The sequence below is a fragment of the Musa acuminata genome, chromosome BXJ1-7 (genome assembly GCF_036884655.1).
Source record: "Musa acuminata AAA Group cultivar baxijiao chromosome BXJ1-7, Cavendish_Baxijiao_AAA, whole genome shotgun sequence".
NCBI classification, from domain to species: domain Eukaryota; kingdom Viridiplantae; phylum Streptophyta; class Magnoliopsida; order Zingiberales; family Musaceae; genus Musa; species Musa acuminata.
The window spans coordinates 4851518-4875195 of record NC_088333.1 but is presented as its reverse complement, the minus strand read 5'-3'; the positions used below and the strand labels follow the sequence as shown (position 1 = coordinate 4875195).

At 40.0% G+C, this 23678-nt stretch overlaps 4 protein-coding genes and 1 long non-coding RNA gene across 8 annotated transcripts; 3 read left to right on the top strand and 2 right to left on the bottom strand.

Moving 5' to 3' along the window:
* The first annotated feature begins 171 nt into the window (after positions 1-171).
* Positions 172-537, top strand: LOC135680105 (uncharacterized). Its single transcript, XM_065194092.1, has one exon. It carries the CDS (start codon positions 172-174, stop codon positions 535-537), a length of 366 nt encoding a protein of 121 aa, XP_065050164.1.
* Positions 538-1669: 1132 nt separating this feature from the next.
* On the bottom strand, positions 1670-6762 carry LOC135678389 (zinc finger CCCH domain-containing protein 31-like). The gene is made up of 3 exons (XM_065191136.1): positions 6513-6762; positions 4292-4352; positions 1670-2572 (listed from the first exon to the last, which is right to left on the bottom strand). The coding sequence occupies exons 1-3, from the start codon at positions 6583-6585 to the stop codon at positions 1807-1809; spliced, it is 900 nt and encodes a 299-aa protein (XP_065047208.1). The 5' UTR covers positions 6586-6762; the 3' UTR covers positions 1670-1806.
* A 3040-nt stretch (positions 6763-9802) lies between these two features.
* LOC103990464 (uncharacterized) lies at positions 9803-13408 on the top strand. Its single transcript, XR_672122.3, has 3 exons — positions 9803-10022; positions 10399-10452; positions 12116-13408. It is a non-coding gene; the product is annotated as an uncharacterized LOC103990464 (long non-coding RNA).
* LOC135678387 (protein EMSY-LIKE 3-like) lies at positions 12220-18641 on the bottom strand. 4 transcript variants are annotated; one of them, XM_065191132.1, is made up of 10 exons: positions 18285-18641; positions 17354-17556; positions 17139-17248; positions 16802-17051; positions 16468-16692; positions 16312-16380; positions 13398-13631; positions 13197-13265; positions 13050-13113; positions 12220-12640 (listed from the first exon to the last, which is right to left on the bottom strand). In XM_065191132.1, exons 1-10 carry the CDS (start codon positions 18310-18312, stop codon positions 12465-12467), a joined length of 1428 nt encoding a protein of 475 aa, XP_065047204.1. In that variant the 5' UTR covers positions 18313-18641; the 3' UTR covers positions 12220-12464. The 4 variants fall into 4 exon arrangements, with proteins under 4 accessions (XP_065047204.1, XP_065047205.1, XP_065047206.1 ...); XM_065191133.1 differs by having other exon boundaries at positions 12220-12637; XM_065191134.1 differs by having other exon boundaries at positions 13059-13113.
* A 450-nt stretch (positions 18642-19091) lies between these two features.
* LOC135678386 (uncharacterized) lies at positions 19092-23552 on the top strand. Its single transcript, XM_065191131.1, has 8 exons — positions 19092-19519; positions 19814-19923; positions 20442-20498; positions 20584-20883; positions 21469-21716; positions 21844-22150; positions 22260-22533; positions 23194-23552. The coding sequence occupies exons 1-8, from the start codon at positions 19133-19135 to the stop codon at positions 23446-23448; spliced, it is 1938 nt and encodes a 645-aa protein (XP_065047203.1). The 5' UTR covers positions 19092-19132; the 3' UTR covers positions 23449-23552.
* The last annotated feature ends 126 nt before the right edge of the window (positions 23553-23678 follow it).

Below are 23678 nucleotides of genomic sequence, written 5' to 3'. Positions count from 1 at the left end.
TTCTTCTTCTTCTATTATTATTATTTTGCCTCCAAGACATGTCCCTTATCTTCTCATTTCCCCCTCATAGTGCTCATTAGCTCTTTCTCTCTCTCTCCCTCCCTCTCTGGATATAAGTTAGATCTACCTATCTATATCTCTGTCAGCTATATTCTTCTATCCGTAGGCAACATGAGCCAAGCAGTTAAAGATCGGCCAGCTTCGTTGACATCGAGCAAGGATTCGCATGTGATATCGAAGCTGAAACGCAAGATCAGAATCGTGCACATAGTCACGCCGGAGATCATAAAGACCGACGTCGACAACTTCCGGGAGCTGGTGCAACGACTCACGGGGAAGGCCGCCACGGGAACAGGCAGCAAGAAGCAGGCTACACCGGTGGCCGCGATCGGTGCACAGGAGGATGTCAAGGAAGAACTCGTGGAGGAGGAAGACGGCGGCGAGTGGTGGAAGGAGGGCGTCTCCGGAGGACCCTTGGGAGACACGGGTTTGATCTTCCAGGACTTGATCGATTTCCCGTTGCTTTCACATGAATGACCGATGTATGAGGAGGGGTTCATGTTTTGCTTGCTTACGAGGAAGACTGCCGAGTCCTTGTCGTCTTTCTTTCTTCATCTATCTTCTTATTTTTGGTTTGATTTTTTGAGTTCTCGGAGGATGGATCGGAATTGCAGCTGGGTTTGAGTCAGCGTGGATCTCTTAGCTTGATAATGGACGTGGGAATTTTTCTTGTTTCCTAGACTTTATAGCCACCTTGTAAATAAACGATACCAAAGGTCATAAAATATGTAGCATTTGCTAGCATATTTTTTTCTGTCTGTGTGTAGCTCTACAGAGAATTGCAGGGAAATCTTTGGCTTAGGGAACTCTAAATATGAATCTTACATAGAAGCTCGAATAAAATACTACACTGGAGAAGGTTTTGCCCCCCTTTTTTTTTTTGGACTATGTGAACAATGCTCTTTCGAATACTTGGATCACCTTTTACTTGCGTATGGCTGCAACACTGTTGTGAATTGTGGTAAAAGAAATGGAACGAGAAACATTTTTTAAGCGTCCTGTAGGTTGAATGTAAAAAGATACAATGATACAGACATTCCGATATGCTAACCACAAAATACGGGCGAGAGACTGGCATATATATATAGGTGATAAATTAGTACGAACCATCATTGACTTTTTGCACCGCCTTATCTTATATATATATATATATATATATTAGTACGATCCAAGGGATCATTCTGAATTAAACGAGAGAATTGATGATAATATATATATATTGGTCTGACTCGAGGAAGTGGCTTCCAAATCTTCCTAAGCCATGGTGGATGATACACGGGCACTAAGTACTTGAATTAGATGGCTTCTGCACACGCTACTACTGTTGCCGCTTCACAAAACAACAAGTTGGCCGCGTGGGGTGGTCACGTCACACAAGCAATGGGATCGATTCATCTAAATATGGTCACAGGGATCACCACATGCTGCAAGAACTTCGTACAATAGATTCTCTTTTCAATCAAATGCTTCCTCCACCGGCAGCGACTGCACATGTACGATACATCGGAATTAATCCGCGAGTATCCAGAAAACTAGCATTATTTAACTCGAGTCATCCAAATCTGCCAGCAACAAGCACCACTTTTCAACACATTAATCAAAGGGACGGTAAGAAAAGAAAGTGCCATTAACTGCATAAATACAACTCAAAATATGAGAAATGTCTCTAAATTTATGAGAGATTCCATAAGATGGATGATAAGATAAAAAAGAAGGCATGATGGCAAGGAAAGAAGGTACATTTCTTCATGCAGCAGACTTGCGAAGCTCACTTGCCCCATGAGCGAAGTGGCAACGATCACCAAAAGTGCATGCTCCTTTGGCAAAGTTCTCACACAACTTGGTTTTATAGTTGCTTCCAGGGCCAGCCGATGCTGCAGGAGCTGGATTCCTGGCTGCTATTCCAGTGCTGGCACTAATATTAACAATTAGTTCTCTAACCATTGCACTAGCCTGCTTGATCTGGTCAAAAGATCCCTCCAGTTCAATGTTCCTCAGATTCGGGTCTGACTCGTGATCTCGGATGGACAGCTTTGCACCAGTCATTCGGCAAATCTGCTTCGTGTTAACCCCACCTTTACCAATTATAGCGCCTGCAAGGGATGCATCCACACTAATCTTTGCGGTAGCAGAGGCTCCAAAGCTAGCAGCAGCTGCATCCACACCTGCAGGGGGAGGCAGCTCAAATCGGCCTCCCAGTCGTCCCCCCATTGACGGTGCCATTGGACCATCCAAAGAAGATAAGATGGGCTTGCCGAGCTCCCGCTCGCCATGAGCAAAATGACATTTCTCTCCAAATTTGCAGCCTTCAGCTGTGTTGTACTTGTTGCATATACGGGTCTTCACAGGGGGTACAGGAGCACCATCATGAATGGCAGGATGAGCCACTGGATTCCTCGATGGAGGTCCAAGTGCTGAATTCCCTAAGTTGGTCATCTGTGCAACAGCCTGAAGGCCACCAGGAACATAATGGAGAAAATGGCAACCCTCTCCAAATGGGCAACCAGCAGTGCTGCAGAGTAGCAACTCGTACATCAGGGTGGCATATAAAAATAACTGAAAGCCATAAACAATGAAAATAAATTAAAAAAATGCACGTTTTAATAGGACAAGATTTTTACACAAAATCAACATCCAACATGACAAGAAAAGGAATGGGACCGTCCAATGGACAGAGGCTCCAACCAATATGTAGTCAGGGTTAGGATCATTGCAAGCAATCTTACCTCCGCAAGTACAAAGGTTGTTTCCTTGGTAACCACAAAAAAAAATGTCTCCAAATTTATGAAACATAGCCAATAGTAATATTTAAAATAATTAAGTTACAGATTGAAGTTCGATGATAAGACACTTGAGGTCATTTCCCATTTTACACCACATCAAATTTACTGCAACAAGCACCCCCTAAAACAGTAGCCTCAAAGCTAAGATGAAATAACTAAACAGATAAAAAAACATCAGGCATCGTATACTGAAATAATACTGTCAACAACATGACTATTTAAAGAAAGCTCTTCAGCATGTGAAAAATACACAAAAACCAAGGAAAACATACCATTTTAGTCTCAAAAAATTGCAAAATTATATGATTTTGAAGGATGCTATGTGGAACAAATTAGAGTCATGAATGACCACCAAAAAAGCACTATCTATAGAGTACAAGCATGTGACAGAGGACACCAAACAAGACATTACCAAGTATACCAAGAAACACCCACTGCCACCAGTTTACGTGGTTTAAAGTTTTCTTCACATAATACCATGCCAAGTGTCAATTCCACAAAGTAGCCAAAGAAATGCTCCTCATGAAAAATTTCATCAAAGGACACCCAGTCAACCATATGCCAATTTATTGCACATTAGTCAAACAAATTCACAGTTTGACAAATGTGAATAACAAGTTCATTTTCATCCTTTTACTATATCTGCTTATTAGATAAAAACTACTTGTTCAAATATGATAATATTAAAGTGTGCTATTCACAACTGGGATTTAGGTTGTCAAATGAGTCAAGATGGTTCCATAAATGATGCCATCTTTAATGGAAACACAATGTCATGCATATAAAAATGTTCCATTGCATTTCCCTTGAACAACTGGAAGGAGTGGTCTGGCATTACAGTGCAATCTTGCCTTCTTAGAAGATTTGTAAATGATGTCACACTATTGTCATCTACATGCTCGATAAACATCAAAAACATATTTCTTAACAATTTGTGTACTTGATGGTCAATCTAAACTTACTTTTTATACTGCAAATAAGAAAAACAAGAAGATCCCTACAACATCAATGACAAACAATGTGCACAAATATTATCTTTTGACAAAATAATACTGTTTTGAAAAAACTCAGGATTAATCCAATAAAAACATCAATTACAAACAAAACTCAACTTGCTAAGACAAATAGCAAACAATTGCATATAAGTAACCAAGTAACTGGAAGTAACCAGCTGTATCAATAATCAATCATATTTATCTTGCTTTATGGTTGCTATGATGTTGAGGATTTTGATAACCAAAGAGCTCTTGTGAACTCCAATTTACGCTGTTCAGTGTTGTTAACTTGATTAGAGCACATAAACCTGTATCACAATCTTAAATGACTGATAGATTAGCAACAAAAACACTGGTCCATAAAGTATAAAAATTTTAATTCAATTTTCATATACAGTTGCAGAAACAAAAGTTGCTATAGGATGTTGATTTTAGATGAGTTAGGATTAGAACCTGAAAAACTTGGTGCATGGCTTCGATTTGCTTCCTATACCAGATTGGAATGAGTCCGTTTCTGTATAACATTAATTACGTGTTCTCAGTTAAGTTCTGCTCATTTACTATTAATAGTTCAAGTACACATTAAACAACCTACTACCTTTGAAAAAATTTTAGCAATAAAATTTTCATTTACAATAGAAAGTCAGATCAACACTATAATCTCAATTAATAAGTAGATATCTCAAACTTGTTTATATTATGACAAACTGGAGATCCATGATGACTATTACCAGAGATTTATCATCTGTAGAAAATCATAACAAGACATATTCATTCATTAAGCAATAATTGAGACTGACTGCAATTTAATTGAGGTATAGCAGCACAGTGGAATTATCTTTAAATAATGATGCAACAAGATGGTAGTGAATTAAAAACTTAAAACATTCATGATCTTTATAATCATTGGAATTTCTGCATGACATCCAAGTTTTTAGACCCAGCACCTTCTTTTAGGTTGATCAAAATATAAAGGAAGCTACAAAAGATCAGTGGTTTATTTAAATAGGTGCCCGGGCACTCGCCTAGGCACTCGAGTGAGGCGAGGCGAGGCCCGAGCACCTCAAGTGTCAACCAGGCAACATGCTTCGGTGAAGTGCCGCCTGAGCACTTGCCTAAACCTAGGCGTCGGACACCTTGGGCGAACGCTCAGTTCAAATGAAGCAACCTGACCAAACTTTTGAAGTTTGGTTCAGTTGAACAGTACGATTGAACCAACTAGCAACTTTCTTTTACAGCACCCATAAAACCAACCCTCCACACCCCCGCGCGACCCCGAGCAATCAACCCTAGTGCAGCTTCTGCCTCCACCGCCAATGCTTCCTCTGCTCCTGCCTCCGCCGCAGACGCACAAGACCAAGGCTTCCTCTGTCACTGACGAACGAGTCCGACAACCTAGCCTTCATGCGCAATTCTCTTCCGTCATCGTTGCTTCCGTGTGCAGCTCCTTCCACCGTCGGGGGAGAGGATCGCAACTTCCTCCACCACCGATAGACACCTTTGAAGCTTCCTCCGCCCAATACATCGTCAATCGCAGCTTCCATAGTTGTCGCTACTGTCGTCCACAAGTTCCTTCGCCACTGTTGCTATCATCCATCGCTTCCTCCGCCGATGCTGCTACCGTCCGGAACTTCTTCCACTGCACTGGCGTCTAAAAGTTCCTCCATCACCGCAACCCTCTCCTTCCCCACTTTTCACTGTCAGTGACTCTTTTCTCTCTCTTTAACTATTGTTAATAATATTTTAATTTATATAATCATATTTATAAATTATATTAATTTTTATATTTTTAATATTTTAAAACGTCTCGCTTCGCTTGGGCTCGAGCATTTTGAGACCTTGGTGCCTTTTGGCACCAAGCGCTTTCCATATCACTGCAAAAGATACCCAACTAAAGCTATTTAAGCTAGATAAAATCTTTGTGTCATACTGTCATTTAGAGGCTGAAACAAAAAATAAGGACATCTACTTTGAGACAGAAGAAACTTTGATAATAAAACTGGCAGTTGTGATAATAAGCTACACGTCTCTCTATCAAACTTTTCAGCAATACATATTGCATATTGAGGTAAATAAAATTTAAGAAGAGCAAAACATCTGTACATGTTTTTATTTTTGTGTGTAGGACACTTGGGAAGGTAACTGCGTCGTGATAAAGGAATATTGGCTCACAAATAAAATTAAGCAACATGTAGCTTTTCGAAGCTAAAAGAGCCCTCTGCTACAACACCAGAACAACAACATCAATAACTTTCTCTCAATGAAATTATCTAATAAAATGCATCTGAAGTCTTAATCAGACACTAAACAAATCAAACAGAACCATCCACCTTAAAACCACGGAAGCCCTTCTGAATCAGTGAAGAACATAACTATCAAGTAACATAATAATTTTATGACAGCGAAAAAAAGGTGAAAACTACACTTCTTGAAAAAAATTATAACCTTAAATACCATTTAGCTCAAAATAAACACGAGAATAAATAAACAATAATCTTTGCATGAACAAGAGAAATCTCAAACAATCAAAGGCGACAGTGAACCCACGATTTCCCTCTCCGAAATCTAGAGGCTACACTAAAGCATGGCATAGTGCATATAAGAACCTCGGCAATCCGAAAAAGGAAAAGGAGAAGAGAAACGGAGAATAACAGGTAATAGATTTTAATCCAACCTCTGAGCCGCTTCGAGCCAGCGCCCACCCCATTAGCAGCCTCCGGCCTCCCTCGCTTGCGAGCGGCTTCCATTGCGACCACCAGACGATCCGGATCACCGAGCGGGTGGTGACTATCAGACGAAGGACAGATCGAGAGAGGAAGATAAGAGTGGAGAAATCTATATCGACCGAAACCCTAGCTAGGGTTTGGAGACCGCAAAAGAGAGGAGCGGGGACGGCCGAGCCTCGAAAGGACGCGAAATGCCGTAGCAAACACGTATTTATAGCAAATGGAGAAACGGAGGACTCGAACCGTCGGATGTTAAACGAATTCAATTTCTGATGGCAGTCGGTTTGAAGTCCGCGCCGCAAATGGCGAGGCCTACCCGACATGACATCACGTGAGACCACGTGCTCGTAGTCGGTGATACGTCTTTGATGGGCTGTGTCACGTGAGCCCGATAGGCTTCCGGCCCATTAGACTCTAACATACTAATGGGCCATCTTTACGTAGGTTTACAATATATTACATATAGACATATAAACATATGCGTAGGGACTTCGGATCAGCTATATTCGATCCCAATTTATGTTATTCATTTTATCTCAGGCTTTTACGATGGAGTAATAATCCCATAAGAACGATGAATTTATATTTTTTTGTTATTTTTGTGTGAATTGATGAATAATCATATTTAAATTTGACATATTTTTAATATTATGTACTCTAGAGCTAATGAAGTTTACATATGATTGCAATGAAAATGACGTAATTGTTGCAACGAGAGGAATCAAAATCATTGATAGAGGGATAATAAAGAAATAAGGATGAGAGAGAAAGAAAAAAAAGAGGAGCGGAGACGAAGGCATCGATGAAAGAGGGAGAAGTTAGTGTAGGGAAAAACAGAAACGGTTGTAGAGGAAGAAGAGGTAAATAGGTAGATTGATAGTGAGGGAGATATGGTGAGAAAAGTGAAGATTAAAATGAGGGGCGTAAGCTGAGTTGGTGATTAGAAGGTAACCAAAAAGGTAGAGAGTGAGAGGTGAGTATGCATGAATTGGGAGAACCTCGTTAATCAATGATATATTTGATCTTTGCATAGTATTAAAAGTGAAGATAATAGTTCCTATCCACATGTTTACCTATGTGAATAAGGGTCTAAGGTAAAAGGCGTAAACTAGAACGTGTCTAAGACATATAAGTTGAGAAAACTTGACTTATGTAAAAAGAAACTCATCACGATGAGAGGTAAAATATGTCTAAGATATGTGAGTTGAGGAAACTTGACTTATGTAAGAGAAAATTCATGATAATAGAATGTATAGGATAAAATATACATAATGTGTATGAGTTGAAAAAACTTAATTCACATAAGAAAAAATCTATCATGGTCGGTGGCACAAAATAAAATATATCCGAGGTGCATGAGTCAAAGAAACCTGACTCGCATAAAAGGAAATCTACTACAATGAGGGGCATAAAGAAAAATATATTCGAGACACGTGAATTAAGAAAACCGTCACTTCGAGAAACACGAGATTGAATGTGTTAGGGCTCGTGAATTGAAAAAAATCTAACCCCATGATAAAAAAATCCACCATAGCAAGAAGCACAAGGTAAAATATATCTAAAGTGCATGAATCGAAAAAAAGATATGTATATGAGTAAATCCATTATGACGGGAGACACAAGAAATAATGCCCAAAGTATGAAGGTCAAGTGGTGACCACTCCATTGCTTGAGGTGGGTAGGCCACTGCCTAATGTAACTCATCAACTTGGTGGCCCATACAAAAAAAATAAAGAAGAAGAAGGGATCAGGAGATGTAGGCACCATTAGCAGAAAAAATGCCTCTCCACCTGAGATGGGTCCCTCAATGATAAGAGAGTCTTTGTCGTCTACTTCTATCTCTCGCTTATGATCCTCACCACAACCCACGTCAGCACTGAGGTAGGGACATCAGGAAATCTAACTCTCTTTTTTTGGCTTGAGGTAGGGAGCTCAAGCACTCAACCCTCCATTTTCGTCGCTACTAAGCCATGAAGATCAAGAAACTCGATCACATACACACTCTGCCTAAGACAAAGAGGTCGAGCACCTGACCCTCCCTTTTCATCGCCATTGAGCCGTGGAGGACAGGAACCAACCCCCTGCTTTCTTTACCACCAAACCACAAAGATTGGAAGATTGACACCCATCATTGCTAACCTCCAAGCCCAAAGGAGGGTTAGGCTCACGTTGACAAGAATTGATATGTTGTTGAGGAGGGCCCGTCAGGGAGTAGCAACCCTTCGCTGAGATGCGGAGGTCAAGCACCCTAATCCCCCTTAGTACCAAGGCATATAGGTTGAGTGTCCCGACTCCCTCACTCTCGAAGAGTGCCCATTGGTGAGGAATAATCTCTTGTTGAGAGATGGAGGTCAATTCAAGGCACGAGTCAGACACCCCCAACTTGTCAGTATCCATCTAATAGGCATTGTCGAAGAATCAATCGAAGAGGCATAAGCTTACTGTGTTGGTTAAACTAGACGTTATACTTGGCCAAAGAGTCTAAGGCAGGCTAGTGTCCACGTTGGAATGAAAAAACAAATGATATAGAGAACATTATTAATCAATCATTATCAAATACATTGCCTTCATATGATGTCTGTAATGAGAAGACAAAGGTCACCCTCTATTCATGTGGACAAAGGGTCTAAGGCAAGCGATTATAGGATATCCCTCTTCATCAACCGCGTGGATAAAAGGTTAATGGGAGGTTGTTAGATGCAATCAAAGGCTTCCACACTCACTCGGGTTACTAACTTGTTGAAGGGATTGAATAGAGAAATCTCTCCCGATCTTAGTCTTCGTGCAGGTAATATATTAAGAACTCGACATTTTCACATTGAAGATATTTCAAACAATCCTACGTATTCGTTGGACTGACCAATACATTAACTATTTCTTTTGATAATAATAAAAGGAGAAAGAAAGGGAAAATGTCATATCTAAAATAATAAGAATATATTTCTTCTATAATCATAATTAAGATTACTGTAGTAAGTAATTCATAAAAGTAATAATAAATTTATTTATTTTTACTATTGACAATTCCTCAGTATTGACGGTTTCTATATTATCGATTTTATTTTGTTCATAATTTCTTATTTTATTCTCATTGTTCGACGTTGTTCTGTAATAATAATCTGCAACGTGAGAGCTCTGCCGGTTAACTTTGCGGGACCGAGTCGTCCCTGACGTCGGCAACGCACCGTTCCCTCTGCGTCGTTATCTTTACTGTCCCTCGTCTCCCTCGTCCTAACGTCCGCTTCCACGCCACCGTCGCTTTCCACCCACCCGACACGCCCAACACAACCGAAGAAGGATATCCTCCCCCTTCTCGCTCTCTCTCTCTCTCTCTCTCTCTCTCTCTCTCTCTCTGTCTCTCTGGGGATCCAATGGAACCCCCACTCGGTGAATCTTTCGGAAGGGGTTTGTTGTTGGTCAATCGAATCGGAGAACCCAATCCAGAATGAACTCATCAGGTGCGCCCCTCTTTCTCTTCCGCCCCGCGATCGTTTTTACGGGGCCTTTTATCTTTTGTGCAGCGATGGGTCGCCTAATCAGTCCACCTCTTTCCGATCGCCGCTGTTGATTGTTTTTTGCATCGCGAAACAATTTCTCTCGTCGAATTACATTCTAGATCTTGGTTATAAAACAGAACAATTCTTCTTCTCTTCTGCTGGGATTAGATTTCTGGTAGAGACCCACTAGTTGATCGTGAGAACATGTGGATTAGGGTTTTACTTTGGCCTCGTCAATTTGGGATGGGATAGGCTCATGGGATTGCGTATTCGTACTGGACCTTCGCTTTTCCAGTCAATCTAGGCTTTGAACTAACTTGTAATTTGATCCGAGCAGGTTTCCACAGTAGAGTGTTGCATCAGATGATCTGATCCTCCTGAATAGCTGAAGGTAAATTTGAAGCTTCCTTTGCGTTATGTTCTTCCCCAAGAGAAGTAGCTTTGCAATGTTATTGCTGGTAGTGATTGGTAAGGGGCCAATTAAAAGCATCTTCTAGGATTGGGGATTGGATGCTTAGTTTTCTGCTTACTTGACTCCACTTTTTTCTATTGTTTTACTTGGTTAGAAACACATTTGTTTATGTTGTTGTCATCCTATAAACTCAATATTAAAAGATTTGAATACTTAGAATTCATGTTCCTTTTCAAGATTTTATTGGCATCGAAACACAATGATGTTGGCTTCATCTTTTTGAATAGTTTCTTTGTTTTTGTTCTACTTCTTTCCATCTATTACCGATCATTCACATTAGAAAAACAAATTGATCTGTTAAATCGATATTCCACTTCTTGTTTCTTGTAAAAGAAATTGTGGTAAATTCATTTGATCGTATAGTGAGATGGACAAGAAGATTGATGGAGGCCTAACATAAAAGAGTCAAGTAAAATCATTATGTGTGTGTATATGTGAACCTCATCAACATAGAAAGGTTAGATACCGGGGTGGGTTACTCTTATGTACATATCCCAAATACCTCTAGAGAAGTATTGTGCCACATTTTCCTCATTTTATTATGCAATGGAGAAACATAGGTTTAATCATATAGTGCAATCTGACCTTTGTTGGTAGAGACTCATTCTTAGGAAAGAAGTTTAGCCACTAGTAGTGGAGTGGAGCGCTTACTACGATAGCAGAGTGGGTAAGTATTTCTTCGACATTCATTAGAAGTCTGTTTTAATTTATGGGGTATTTTTTTTTATTGTGTCAGTAATTTCGCCCTTCGATCTCACTGCATGTTTGTCTAAGATATTTAAGGCAAAAGTCATGCGAGGCGACCTTTGGTTGGTTTAGGCATTTAACTCGTTCCTTTTATCTTTGATTACTACTTGCGCTTTAGTTTCTCCCTTACTAGAATAATTAACTGCCAAGAGAATTTTGTTGCAAAAGCATTTCATCTTTAAACTTGAGTCTCTTTATCATTGTGGTGTTTATCCAGCTCTTGAGAGAGAGAGAGAGTTTTCTATATGTCAATTCTTTGTTCAGGAAGTTTCTTGGCCTTGCTTGTTTTAGCTGCTCATAATTCCTTTTCCTTTGTACTGTAACAGAGTGTTGTTTGTTTTCTTTAACTTCATATATCTATATTTATGTGCACCTTTTCTTGCTAAAATCTGTTCATGCTAAACCCGACGACGTCTAGACTCTAAAATTATCCTTGCTGATTCAACCGATCCAATTCGATTATGAAGGGGGCTGATCTTTAACCAAACTCCAACTTTTAAAACCTAGGAATGCATTTTGAGGTGGAAGGTGTTTGACAGTATCCATTGTAGCCGCCCATGTTTTAAGTTCAGAGTTTGATTGTAGTCTGGTACTTGATGCTGTGCTTACTGTATGTTTATTTTGATTGGTTTTTACACTTAATGGATGTTCTTGGATCTTAAGACGAGTAACATATTATAATGCTTTGTGTACTGAGTGCTACAAAATCTACCTTTGATCAGTCACCTGTGGGTTTAAAATGGATGTCATGTAATCCCTGATACATATAATTTAAAAGAAATAGGAAGCGAGTACAAAACACTCCCGTAGTTTAATCATTTGTTGAATTTTGCAGGTTCTAATGCTACTTAAAGATTCTTCCGACGGCCACAGCAACTACTGCAGGAAACAAAGTTTGTTTTGTGAGTGACGAAGAAGATTTACGGAGAGCTTCACTGCTGCTGCTAAAAGGGAGTTTGTTATATAATCTGATAAGAGTTACACTTAGAAAGAACACACACATTCATTCGACCCTTGCGAGGATGTTAATAATCGGCAACCGTTCTAAAAGCATTTACAAGGAGAGGCACATTCCTACATTCCTCAGCATGCTTTCCTTGAGACGAGGTTACAGTTAAGTTGCCAGCGATCAATATCTTGCGAAAGAGACTGCAATTTTCCACACACCAAATGGCATATGGAATCTATGTGTCATCATCGTCACCATGTCCAACCAAACGGTCGCCATCAGAACCTTCTCTACCTCCACCGGCAGTCACGTCATCGCCACGGTACTTATCTGCTTGCTGGTTCCCACCGTACTGCCGCCGGTTTCCCCATCCCATGGATTGCTGGTGCGGGAATTGGTGCTCGCCCTCTTCTGCCAACAAAAAGAGAGGGCATGTTAGCCTCCGTCGCCCAGTTGCAAGGATCTAAAAGAATCCAGAGTATATAACTTGACTTCTTAATTGAGCTTATCAAAAGTTGCCAATTAGCAAACAAACAGAAACCAAAGGACGCCCGGTTCTACAGGAAAGGAAAGAAAGACACCATGGTGGAATTCTCTTGATTTGGTAATTGCTGCGGCGGAGGCAAAAAGACAGACATCGGTAAGCAGTGATTACCAACCAGCCTATTATATTGAGCGGATAACAGATTCAACTGGTTCTGCTTTGTCACATGCAAAGCTTTGATGACACATGGGGAATATTATAGATGGAGAAGAGACTTTTTAGAATCGGAGGATCTCATGCACGACATGAATGGAGAATCGAGCTACATGTATTTACCACTCTCACCATCAGATGCATCAGCAAGCATTGCAATAGCATCGATCAGTGATTGTTCATGCTCCTGCAAAGATGGGGCACCTCAATGTTATTTCAGACAAACACATTGATGCTGAATAAAGGAGCGAGGTGGCATGTTTTCCCTACTTTCAACAACTTCTTGGCCTTCTCGATCTCGAGCGGGTCAGGATGGCTCGCACCGAAAACCTTCTCCACCTGATTGAAGCAGGAAAGAGATGAGAGAAAAATATGCTGTCAAATGACACGGCAGTTGACAATGTTCCATGAATATCCTGTCAGATGATAGAACAGTTGACAATATGTTCCATGAATTCGTAAAATACATACTTCCTTTATAAGTGTCTCGGTGTGAAGGATCTCGATGTCACCGGCACGCTTCTTGCCGATGCCATTTTGGGAAGGAGGAAACTGTTTCTTAGCCTGATTCTTCATGGTTCCTCTTCCCCTTCCTGCTCCTGGAATGCCACCACCACGGCCAGTTGACCTTTTAACCCCACCCTGGCCAGGCCGATGACTGATACCCGGGTCCCCGCCCTCCCATCGTATATCATCCGGGGAAATCTACAATTAGGACGTGATTCAGGTTAGCCATCAGATAAAAATAAAAGTTGATCCATTGGTTTCTAAGGACAGCGCTGCTGATGTGAATGAATTAGTAGGGTTTACTTTTACATGAGAACCATAAATAAACGTCACATGAATCATATGAAAGTCCACTAATCTCCCTCCCGGAAGAAAATCCAGAACAGCTGAACTTAAATACTGAATTTTAGAGATCAGAAAATTCCATTGAGAAACAGTAAATGGCAACAGAGATTCTGATAATCATATGCTAAACTTACCTAACCACAAAAACTGAATAAACGAATAATTTGATACTAGGCATAAAGCCCAAAATATTACATGGGACAGATGGTAGTTGAAAGTACTTTCAGGCATAAGCTGCAAGGAACAAACTTGCCATGAGCATAAGAAACTTTTCAGTGTAATAATACATGGTTATCACATGTCTATCAGATTATATGATAACAGTCAGTTCACACAAAATGCTTTCATGTGGCCTGTACCTGTAAACTATCTTGTAGATAAAAACACAAGCCACATTTAGTTTTTTTTTTTTTTAATTTCGATTTAAAAATCTATATTCCCAAAAGTTACTGTAAGATGGTAACCAACATCTTCAAAGGTTCTCATACTATACAAATTTGAGGAGAGAAATAAATGAGGCACTTAGCATGTAAGTTAAAGTGCTCTGTTAGCATAAATCAAGACTTCCAAGTTTCTACACCCCAAAGTCCACTCGTGTGTGAAGTATTGTGAAGTATTTTAACTTGAACTCCATCAAGAAACGGTAATGGAAGTTGCACAAAGGTGCATAGACCTATATTGGCTTGCTTTTTGGCATCCTCCTCTACATGGCACTATGTCCAGCAGAAAGCCATTTAGTTAAACTGTGCAAACATTTATAACTTGCACTATGGTATGTCCTCCATACCATTAGGTCTGCAAAGATATGCCATCTGAAATCGTTTTCCTGTGTCAGTTACCATATCAAGCTTTAAATATCAGGTAGTCTTGGCTATAATGTGTGTTTGAAGTATTTTAAGAACCTCTTAATTCTGTTAATATGGAAGTGCACAACCAACAATGACCATATGATGGGGGAGTAGGGGTACAAGGATAAGAAATGTGCAAGATATGTTACACCAGGAAACAACTAAACACCTACTCAAAGCTTGTATTTCTTTGAGGATGCATGCTATATCGAGTTAACCTAGGAAAATGAACTTCAAGCAACATCAATATTCTGAAAGATCCTTTTATTCTTTTTCTCACAATTCTCGGAACAGCTCTAACTTTAGGTATTAGACAATCTCCAAGATGAAGGCTACCACTAGTTAGTCTATAACACTAGTAACAAAGTACTTTTTGATCTCATGCTCCTGGAAAGCTGTAATGCAGTTTCTTTAAATGGAAAGAATATCTAGATCGCTTCCATAAATAAATCAGTAATACATCCACATTCTGCATTACGAGAATCAAATTTGTGCACGTTTATTCAACCAAAGTGCAATAGAGCAAATACAAGAGTGGAATGTAAGTTCCACATTCTTTTCTGAAACCCTGATAACCAGCTACCAGTGAGCAGTTAATAGTTCACTCACTAGTAATTATCAAATAACCATGAGCATCAAAAATGAGAAACAACAAAAAAATGCTTTGAGGGTGTAAGCAATTCAAAGGGAAAGTCACCATACATAACATAAAAGTCCAAATATGATTTCCAACCAGCAATAATTAACTAAACTTTATGAATCAATATTTAACTATAGCAAATTGATGTTCCCTTTCATTGATAAAGTATTGAAAATGGAAATGAAGGAGAATGGAACATGTCATATGCAACCTAACAAGTTTATCACTGGGAGAGACCAAAGTTTTAAGTGCATTGTCAAACAAATAGGTACAGCTATAAGATGGACTTTGTAAGAGACCTATGGAAACAATAAAAGACAAGGATCCTCATAATAAATTCTAGTGGAACCTTAAAGAAAATTCCATCAGAGCAAAAAGCCAGAACAAAAAGAAGTACCAAAAAACACCTTATTGTAGGCCTTTTCTGTCCTAGTTCAGGCATGGTAGTAGCAAACTTAATCATAACCCTCTCCTAATAGTAAAAATTAAGTGTCTTTCTTACCTTCTTTATTTGTTAAAGAAGCAATTCAGTATTTTACATTATGCCATATGTTAAACCCTTCTCTTTCATCAACTTTTCTGCAGGGTTATGAAGTTCAGTCTGACACTATTTTAGTAGATTGAGACTTCCCAATTAAGGAGCTGGAATCAGTTGTTACTTGTTTCTAAATCCAAATTTTATTGGTCACAAAACACCAAAGCCTCCAGAGTCGATGGTTCCTCTCCTAGAAAAATATATACTGCATATGTAAAAGGGTAGTACCCCTTTGTGTGACCCATGTCTACTGGGAAGACAGCACTAAGGCAGACTGGGAGGCGATTCAATCTTATTCAATACAACATAATGACTTCAAGCCATCACATGGAACCACATCTTTGGAGCACTCACTGTGATTTAATAATTCCACAAGTTTCTACCAATAAAAATAAGCTAAAATAATGTCCATGCAAGGTCAAAAAGAAATACACTATCCATTGTTGGAAATAGTCACTGGGCATAACATAGGCAATGTAACTTTGACATAGTAAAAAACAATTAACTTACATCCTTCAAATTGACCCATTCCCATGTCTCATCTTTCGTGTCAATATCATAAACCAGAGCATGAAGACCCTACCAAGTGTTGATGATAAAAAAATTAAAAACAAGCAATGCTACAAAAACAACAAGGAAGAAAGCTGGAGCACTTAACAAACTCACTTCAACTGGATTATAATCAGTAATAACAGCTTCATAAAAGTTATTATCTTCAGGCCACCTAGTCATGACCTTTCGCCCAATTAGTGGATCATATGGTGTCTTTTTGGCTGGATCAATCATAGGAGCACCTGAAGAATTCCTACTTGCCACTTGGCTTCTTCCACTAGGACCTGCAGAAGGATACTGCATAGACTTCATCGAAGATACACCAGGCAACGTCTGAGCCTGCAATTTCGATATAACTTCAATAGAAAACTATTGTGTACATGTCTAAGTAACATACAATTCTAAGAAACAAGTAACTATATGCATTGTCGTAAGCCCAATAACTTACTGATTTGGGTTTTTTTCCCTTGGCTGCTGTTGCAGTTCCCCTTTTTGCAGCTGATGATGATGGCTGCATGGGAGCCACAACAGGCTGTGATTGCAGACCAGGAGATGGTGCATCCAAGGACAACGAAGGTACAGGCTGTGATGTTCTTTGCCTCTTTCGAGAGGCTGAGATGGTGGGACTTGGTACAGGTACATCTGGTTGAACATTATTAAACATCCCAGATTGGAGTCCACCTGCTTGCCTCCATTCCCTAAATAAAAGTAACGATGAAGGGGAAAAAAAAACAGACAACAATAGATCATTGGCCGTGATCCCATAAATCTATTTATTAGCAAACCTTATTCTTCGAATAATGTCATCGGCATTAACCCTGCTTAATAGTTCTCTATGTTCCTCATCCGACACTCTGAGCTCCTTTCTGAGTTCGGTTATTAAACTTTCTTTCTCCTGAAGAAATATGCTCATCGGAAACCAATTAGTAAGCAAAATTTACATGTGAAAAAAGAATAGACTAATACAAAACAGCTATGGTCATTTTATGTGGATAATTACCCAAGTAATGGCATCAGACTGAGCCTTAAATGCTCGAAGAACAGAACTGTATGCCTCTTGCTCAAGTCGATGTATTTGGGTTTCCATATCATTCTGCATTCTACCATATGGAATAGCGCCAATAGTTGCTCTTCCATTACCAGTCACTTGTCCTCCTCTTATACCCCTATTCTGATGCGGCGGAGGAAGATCATCATCAGTTCCTGCAACCATTTAGTGACAATAGAATGAATAGCGCCATATTACAAGCACATAAAAAGGTAAAAAAGATTGCCAAAGATGCTAAGAATGAATGCTCCATGATAGATCTCTTTATCCAGCCCACGGGAACTCATCTCATTGTGGTCCAGGGTAAAAAAGGGATGTCTCATCTGAATACAGCTTAGGGAAAACAAAAAACTGTTACCTGTCGCATTGCCACAATCACCGAATGACTCAAAATCAAACTGAAGTAAAATTTCTAACAAATGACAAGTACATTAAGGTCCTCACTAACAGGAAATTTTTCACAAAATAGAAACCTCCATCCCGTAGAAAAGTTGAGCTGATGACAACTTTGCTACATATTCCTGAGATTTGACTGACTAATAGAAAGGGAAATCTACTCATTAGACTTGTGTTCCAATTGCGGTAACATAGTGTGGCTCAGAAGTACTATAAATGCCTACGATCAGTATTTACCGGAGCAGACAAACAAAGGTAGAGAAGTTTGATTGGAACTTCAAGACGCTGGACCTGAGTAGCAGCAAATCAAGCTCAAAATCCTAGTTTCCCGACCTCTGGTTTTTCACTATAGCAAACAACTCTGATCCAACGAAATGAATAAAAACGCATTGTACGAGGAACATCGACGATGGCTTACGAAAAAATATAACCCTAAATCACAAATAAAAGCATGATAAGATTGGAAGAATGCTAAAGAAACGCTTACCACTGCTATCGGAAGGATCAAACTCCATGTCGGAAGCCCTTTGGGTACCGAATCCCGGCGGTGGTAGACCCCAAGGACTGCCAATCACGTCAAAATCAAAGAGGAGGAGCTTTCTCTTAACTAAGAACCAATTCGGAGTGACCAAAGGGAGTGATCTGGCAGCTCCAGCATCTATTTCGGTCAGCTCGAGCGGAGAAAACGACCCCTCGAGTAGAGCATGACAACACGATTCGATCAGAAATCGGAATCGGGCGACGGGAATTTGGGGGCGTTTCGAGGGGATCGGAGCTGAGGAGGCGATGGGAAGCAAACGAAGGGGAGGGAGCGAGGGTTCGAGGGGAAGCAAAAGGCGTGAAAGGGCGGATTCCAACGCATTTTATAGTGCAACCTTTTTAACAGTTAATTCCTATTGTAAGTTCCGCTCGATGGATGGCAATCGGACGGGTTCGGGTCTGGATAACACTTGGGCTACGCCCAATCAATTCGGATTTGGGCTCGGCCCAGACCCGAATCTAGTTAATCCACATCGAGTCAATTAATTCGTTTTGGGCTCCGATCTATTTAATCACGTATGAATTCATTGAGAATAAGCTGGAAACACTTGTGGTATTACATTATATTCCTCAAAATATTGTACATATAGACTGCTTTATCAATTTATACGGAAAAAAATATTTTAAGTATGAGGTAAAAGAGGAGAATTATTTTAAAATTCTAAGAAATGCTTTCTGGAAAATAAAGAACGATTTTTTTCGATAATTCATATATATATAATAGAGTCTCTATTTTGAACGACCACCCGAAGAAACGGGAAGATATCCTTACTGCATCATCAAAACGTGGGCGCGATGCTGAGCCATTTCGCCTCTCTCCCTCTCCAATGCCTACCGAGGACTCCCTCGCCCTCCTCCTCCTCGCCCTCTTCCTCTTCCATTTCCTCTCTCCTCTTCGTCTCGATCTCTCGGTCCACTCACCTTTGGTGGCGTCCGAATCGGTTATCGGATGCACGGAGATGCGTTCTCCTGCATCGGGGGAGACCCGATCGCCAGATCGGAGATGGGGCAGGTGGGCGAAGGTACTCCATCGTTTGTCTGATGGAGTCCAAGACGGAGGCGCGGGTTCCAGGGGCCGATGGTAGCAAGAGGGGGCGGCTGAAGGTCGAGGCGCTAAATTGGGATCACTCCTTCGTGCGGGAGCTGCCTGGCGATCCAAGAACTGATACGATCCCCCGTCAGGTACTTGTTTCGGGATTTATTTTGCCGGTTGGATCAAGATTAGATCGTATTCGTCCATCCTCGTTCTGTTCCCCTTTGGATTCTTTGGTCACACGCGTGTCAGATAGTTCTTCGTATTATCATTTTCATTCTTGCCCTTGTTATTGTTCTCATCATCATTACTTCTGAGTGTAAGTTTATGTCGATATTTTTGCAAGAATAAGATATTATAGGCTGGTCTCGACAATCATAATGAGTTGATGAAGAGAGTTGAGGCCTTAGGAAGCGGCTAATCTGTTTCCAAATGGTTTCCAGGTGCTTCATGCTTGTTACAGTAGAGTATCTCCATCTGCTGAAGTGGAAAACCCTGAACTTGTAGCTTGGTCAGAATCAGTTGCTGAGTTGCTTGATCTGGATCAGAAAGAGTAGACATCTTTACTAACTAAACTTACAGTTGTTCACCAGCTTAAATTCTATTATATGCATAATTTTCATACAAACACACCAGCATTTTTCACCAAATTTCATCAACTGTCATTCATATGCAGACTTGTCTTAAAAGCAAAAGTAAAAAATGAGACAAGTTTCTTTTTCTTGTTTGATTCACAATTTGGCAACTCAACATTTTATAGAATGTACAATTTTCCCAGGAATATAATCTATACATCTGTTCTGTTTATCTCCCACATGGATCACTAAATCTGAAATCCCTGGCAGACGAAGAGTCTATTGCAAGACACACATAAGAATTTTTTTGGTATATTTAGGATTTTGTTCTCCTTTTCCAGTTTGTGCAAAACACATGAGATTTTGGGAACCTTGTATGGTTTTATTTTTTGGGGGGCTATTTTACATGGATTTCTGTTGACTTGTTCTTTTTTTGGGGTAATATGCTATTTGCATTGAGCCTTATTTTGACTTGTATAGTGATATCTGGTTGCAGGTTCATACGGCCTGATTTCCCTATAATATTTGCTGGAGCACTACCTTTGAAAGAAGGGTCAGTTATGAACAATAAACTTTGATTCTGCACCATCCCCTTCACTTCATATGTGACAAGGGCCTGAATGAATTGTTTATTATAGGTTGCCTTATGCTCAGTGCTATGGTGGTCACCAGTTTGGTAGGTGGGCTGGTCAGCTAGGGGATGGACGTGCAATAACTCTTGGTGAGATTCTGAATTCTCAAGATGAAAGATGGGAGTTGCAGCTCAAGGGTGCTGGAAAGACTCCTTATAGCCGATTTGCAGATGGTCTGGCAGTTCTTCGTAGTAGCATCCGTGAATTCCTTTGCAGTGAGGCAATGAATGGACTTCGAATTCCTACTACCCGTGCACTTTGCCTTGTCACCACCGGCAAATTTGTTACCAGAGACATGTTTTATGAGTATGTCACTGTGGAGCATATTTGTAGCTAATTTTTCTCCGCTTGTATATATAACAAAGCACTGCATCACACACATTTTCACAAATTTGCTGCATCGTGGTTGGTATTCTTTAGAATTAGATAGGAAACTTCCTAGACTATTGACAGAGACATGTTTTACGAGTATGTCACTACTGCACATATTTGTAGCTATTTTTTTCTCGGCTTGTATATATAACAAAATGCTGCATCACACGGTTTTTCACAGATTTGTTGCATCATATTTGGTATTTTTTAGAGTTTGATAGGAACCTCCATAGATTATAGACAGTTGCACTTTGTGGTGGCACACACATATATAATTTCAGACATTTCCTAAGAAATGTTAATGTTTTTCCTTTCATCATAGTTTTCTATAACAAGGTATGGAATGCAGCATTTTGTTAATGAGAGATCATGAAGTGCTTATCTTAATGCCTGGATAGTTAAAACATTGGATTCTGTTAAATTGATGAATTAGCGTCCTCTGATGGGTAAACTATCATGAAGAACCTTTTGCTTTTGATGATATCATCCTTCACTTATTTATGCCCATGTTCCTTGCAGTGGCAATCCTAGGGATGAACCTGGTGCAATTGTTTGCCGTGTTGCTCAGTCCTTCCTGCGTTTTGGTTCATATCAAATTCATGCCTCTAGGGGAAAAGAAGACCTTGATATAGTTCGTACTTTGGCAGATTACACAATCCGCCATCATTTTCCCCAAATCGGGACAATGAAAAAAAGTGATAAGTTGTCTCTTGAGGTTGGTGTAGAGGGTTCTTCAGTAGTGGATCTGACATCTAACAAATATGCAGGTAATGTGATCCACACACAGTAGTTTTTAAGGTTATCTGCATAAGTGGTATATCATATAGAAACAAGGTCAACATATCTGTAAATCCCTAATTCTTTGGCTGCCTTTTATTGCACTCATCATATCAGCTTGGTCAGTCGAGGTTGCTGAGCGCACTGCTTCCTTGATTGCTAGTTGGCAGGGGGTTGGCTTCACTCATGGTGTTCTGAACACAGACAACATGAGTGTCTTGGGTTTGACTATCGACTATGGGCCTTTTGGTTTTTTGGATGCATTTGATCCAAGATATACTCCAAATACTACAGATCTTCCCTGGAGAAGGTACTGTTTTGCTAACCAGCCTGATATTGGCTTGTGGAATATTGGACAATTTACTGCAACTTTATCAGCTGCACAGTTGATCAACAACGAAGAGGCCAACTATGCAATGGAAAGGTTTTCTCTGGTTCTGGATGATAATATGTTTTGAAAAATTGTTCTTGATTATGTGTCGAAAAACATAGTCGATTATTGACATTTGTCTTGGATGTTTGTGTTTCTGCAGATACGCTAATAAGTTTATGGATGAATACCAATCCATAATGACAAGAAAGCTAGGTCTATCCAAGTACAGCCAACAACTCATAAGTGACCTTCTCAACAACATGGCTACTGACAAAGTTGATTACACAAATTTCTTTCGGTTGCTTTCAAGTCTAAAAGCAGACACTACTATTCCCAACAATGAGCTCCTCGTCCCTCTTAAAGCTGTTTTGCCGGACATCAACCAGGAGAGAAAGGAGGCATGGACCAGTTGGGTGAAAACCTATCTCGAGGAGGTATGATTTTTCATGATACTTTTTACTTTAGTATCGTTTTATAATATCCAGGTAGTGGACATCCGTTTTGGTTCTGATCACATCTGGTGTAGTAGGGATTTAGCATGTAATCCACATAAGTTAGGGATGTGATCAATAGTTAAGTCTAGATGGAGAGGCCTAATTGGAGGATTCAATGAGCTATCACGGTCACCTAAGTAGCATTAGAGGAAGTTTTGAGATACAGCTTGACAAATGTTGAGATCGAATGGCATGCGAGAGGAATTAAATGTCACATGGATAGAGTTCGTACAGAAAGAGTACATGCAAATAGCAAATTTTGTGATTAAGGCATTTGTTTATCTCTTATTTGCAAGATTTGCAACTGCAATGGACAGAAAATAAGTGCATAAGTCGCTCCGAAGTAAATCAGATAATTTTTTGACGATGATCACATTTGATCATAGAAGCAAATAGCGTTCAAGGTTAAGTTGTAGGTAGACTAATTGTTAGGTTATGTATGAGAAGAAACAATGTTTTTGTGCTCCCTCTAGTGGCTATGGTGCCCAAAGTCTGGCCGACAGGTTGCTGCGAGCTTAATGTCTACATTTCTTTAAGAAGAGGGGCTGGTTTGCTTATTTCACTCTTTCCTAACAGACTCTTTTCTTGTTTCTTCTGAAGCTGGTTTCTAATGGCATCCTGGACGAAGGACGAAAGGCTGCAATGGACTCTGTTAACCCCAAGTATGTCTTGCGAAACTATCTGTGCCAAAGTGCCATTGATGCGGCCGAGCAAGGAGACTACAGCGAAGTCCGCAGGCTGCTGAAACTAGTGGAGGATCCATACAACGAACAACCGAGGATGGAGAAATATGCAGGGTTACCACCAGAGTGGTCTTCCAGGCCAGGTGTGTGCATGTTGTCATGCTCTTCTTGAGGACGTGTATATAAGTGAACTGATATGGTCTTGAGACCTCAGTATAAATCGAATTGCTATGTAATCAATCTCTGATTGTAAATGTCTGAACAATTTTCCTTCCATGATTGAGATAGATGCATCACTTTTCGGTTTATAAATCAATGTTTTCTTGCTTTATAATTGTATTGGCAGATTGGATATGCCCAAAAACGGAATTGAACTGTGAAACTAATTAGTTTTCTAACGAA

What these genes read in the sequence shown, in the direction of transcription:
- LOC135678389 (XM_065191136.1), bottom strand. Translation starts at nt 6,585, where the DNA reads ATGGAAGCCGCTCGCAAGCGAGGGAGGCCGGAGGCTGCTAATGGGGTG. An exon ending in TGGCTCGAAGCGGCTCAGAG is followed by an intron (nt 4,353 to 6,512) that starts GTTGGATTAAAA and finishes AATGTTATACAG; the next exon opens with AAACGGACTCATTCCAATCT. An exon ending in CCATGCACCAAGTTTTTCAG is followed by an intron (nt 2,573 to 4,291) that starts GTTCTAATCCTA and finishes GCTACTCTGCAG; the next exon opens with CACTGCTGGTTGCCCATTTG.
- LOC135678386 (XM_065191131.1), top strand. Translation starts at nt 19,133, where the DNA reads ATGCTGAGCCATTTCGCCTCTCTCCCTCTCCAATGCCTACCGAGGACT. An exon ending in ACCAGAGACATGTTTTATGA is followed by an intron (nt 20,884 to 21,468) that starts GTATGTCACTGT and finishes TGTTCCTTGCAG; the next exon opens with TGGCAATCCTAGGGATGAAC. An exon ending in GCCAACTATGCAATGGAAAG is followed by an intron (nt 22,151 to 22,259) that starts GTTTTCTCTGGT and finishes GTGTTTCTGCAG; the next exon opens with ATACGCTAATAAGTTTATGG.
- LOC135678387 (XM_065191132.1), bottom strand. Translation starts at nt 18,312, where the DNA reads ATGGAGTTTGATCCTTCCGATAGCAGTG. An exon ending in AGTCTGATGCCATTACTTGG is followed by an intron (nt 17,249 to 17,353) that starts GTAATTATCCAC and finishes ATATTTCTTCAG; the next exon opens with GAGAAAGAAAGTTTAATAAC. An exon ending in AGGGAAAAAAACCCAAATCA is followed by an intron (nt 16,693 to 16,801) that starts GTAAGTTATTGG and finishes TCGAAATTGCAG; the next exon opens with GCTCAGACGTTGCCTGGTGT.
- LOC135680105 (XM_065194092.1), top strand. Translation starts at nt 172, where the DNA reads ATGAGCCAAGCAGTTAAAGATCGGCCAGCTTCGTTGACATCGAGCAAG.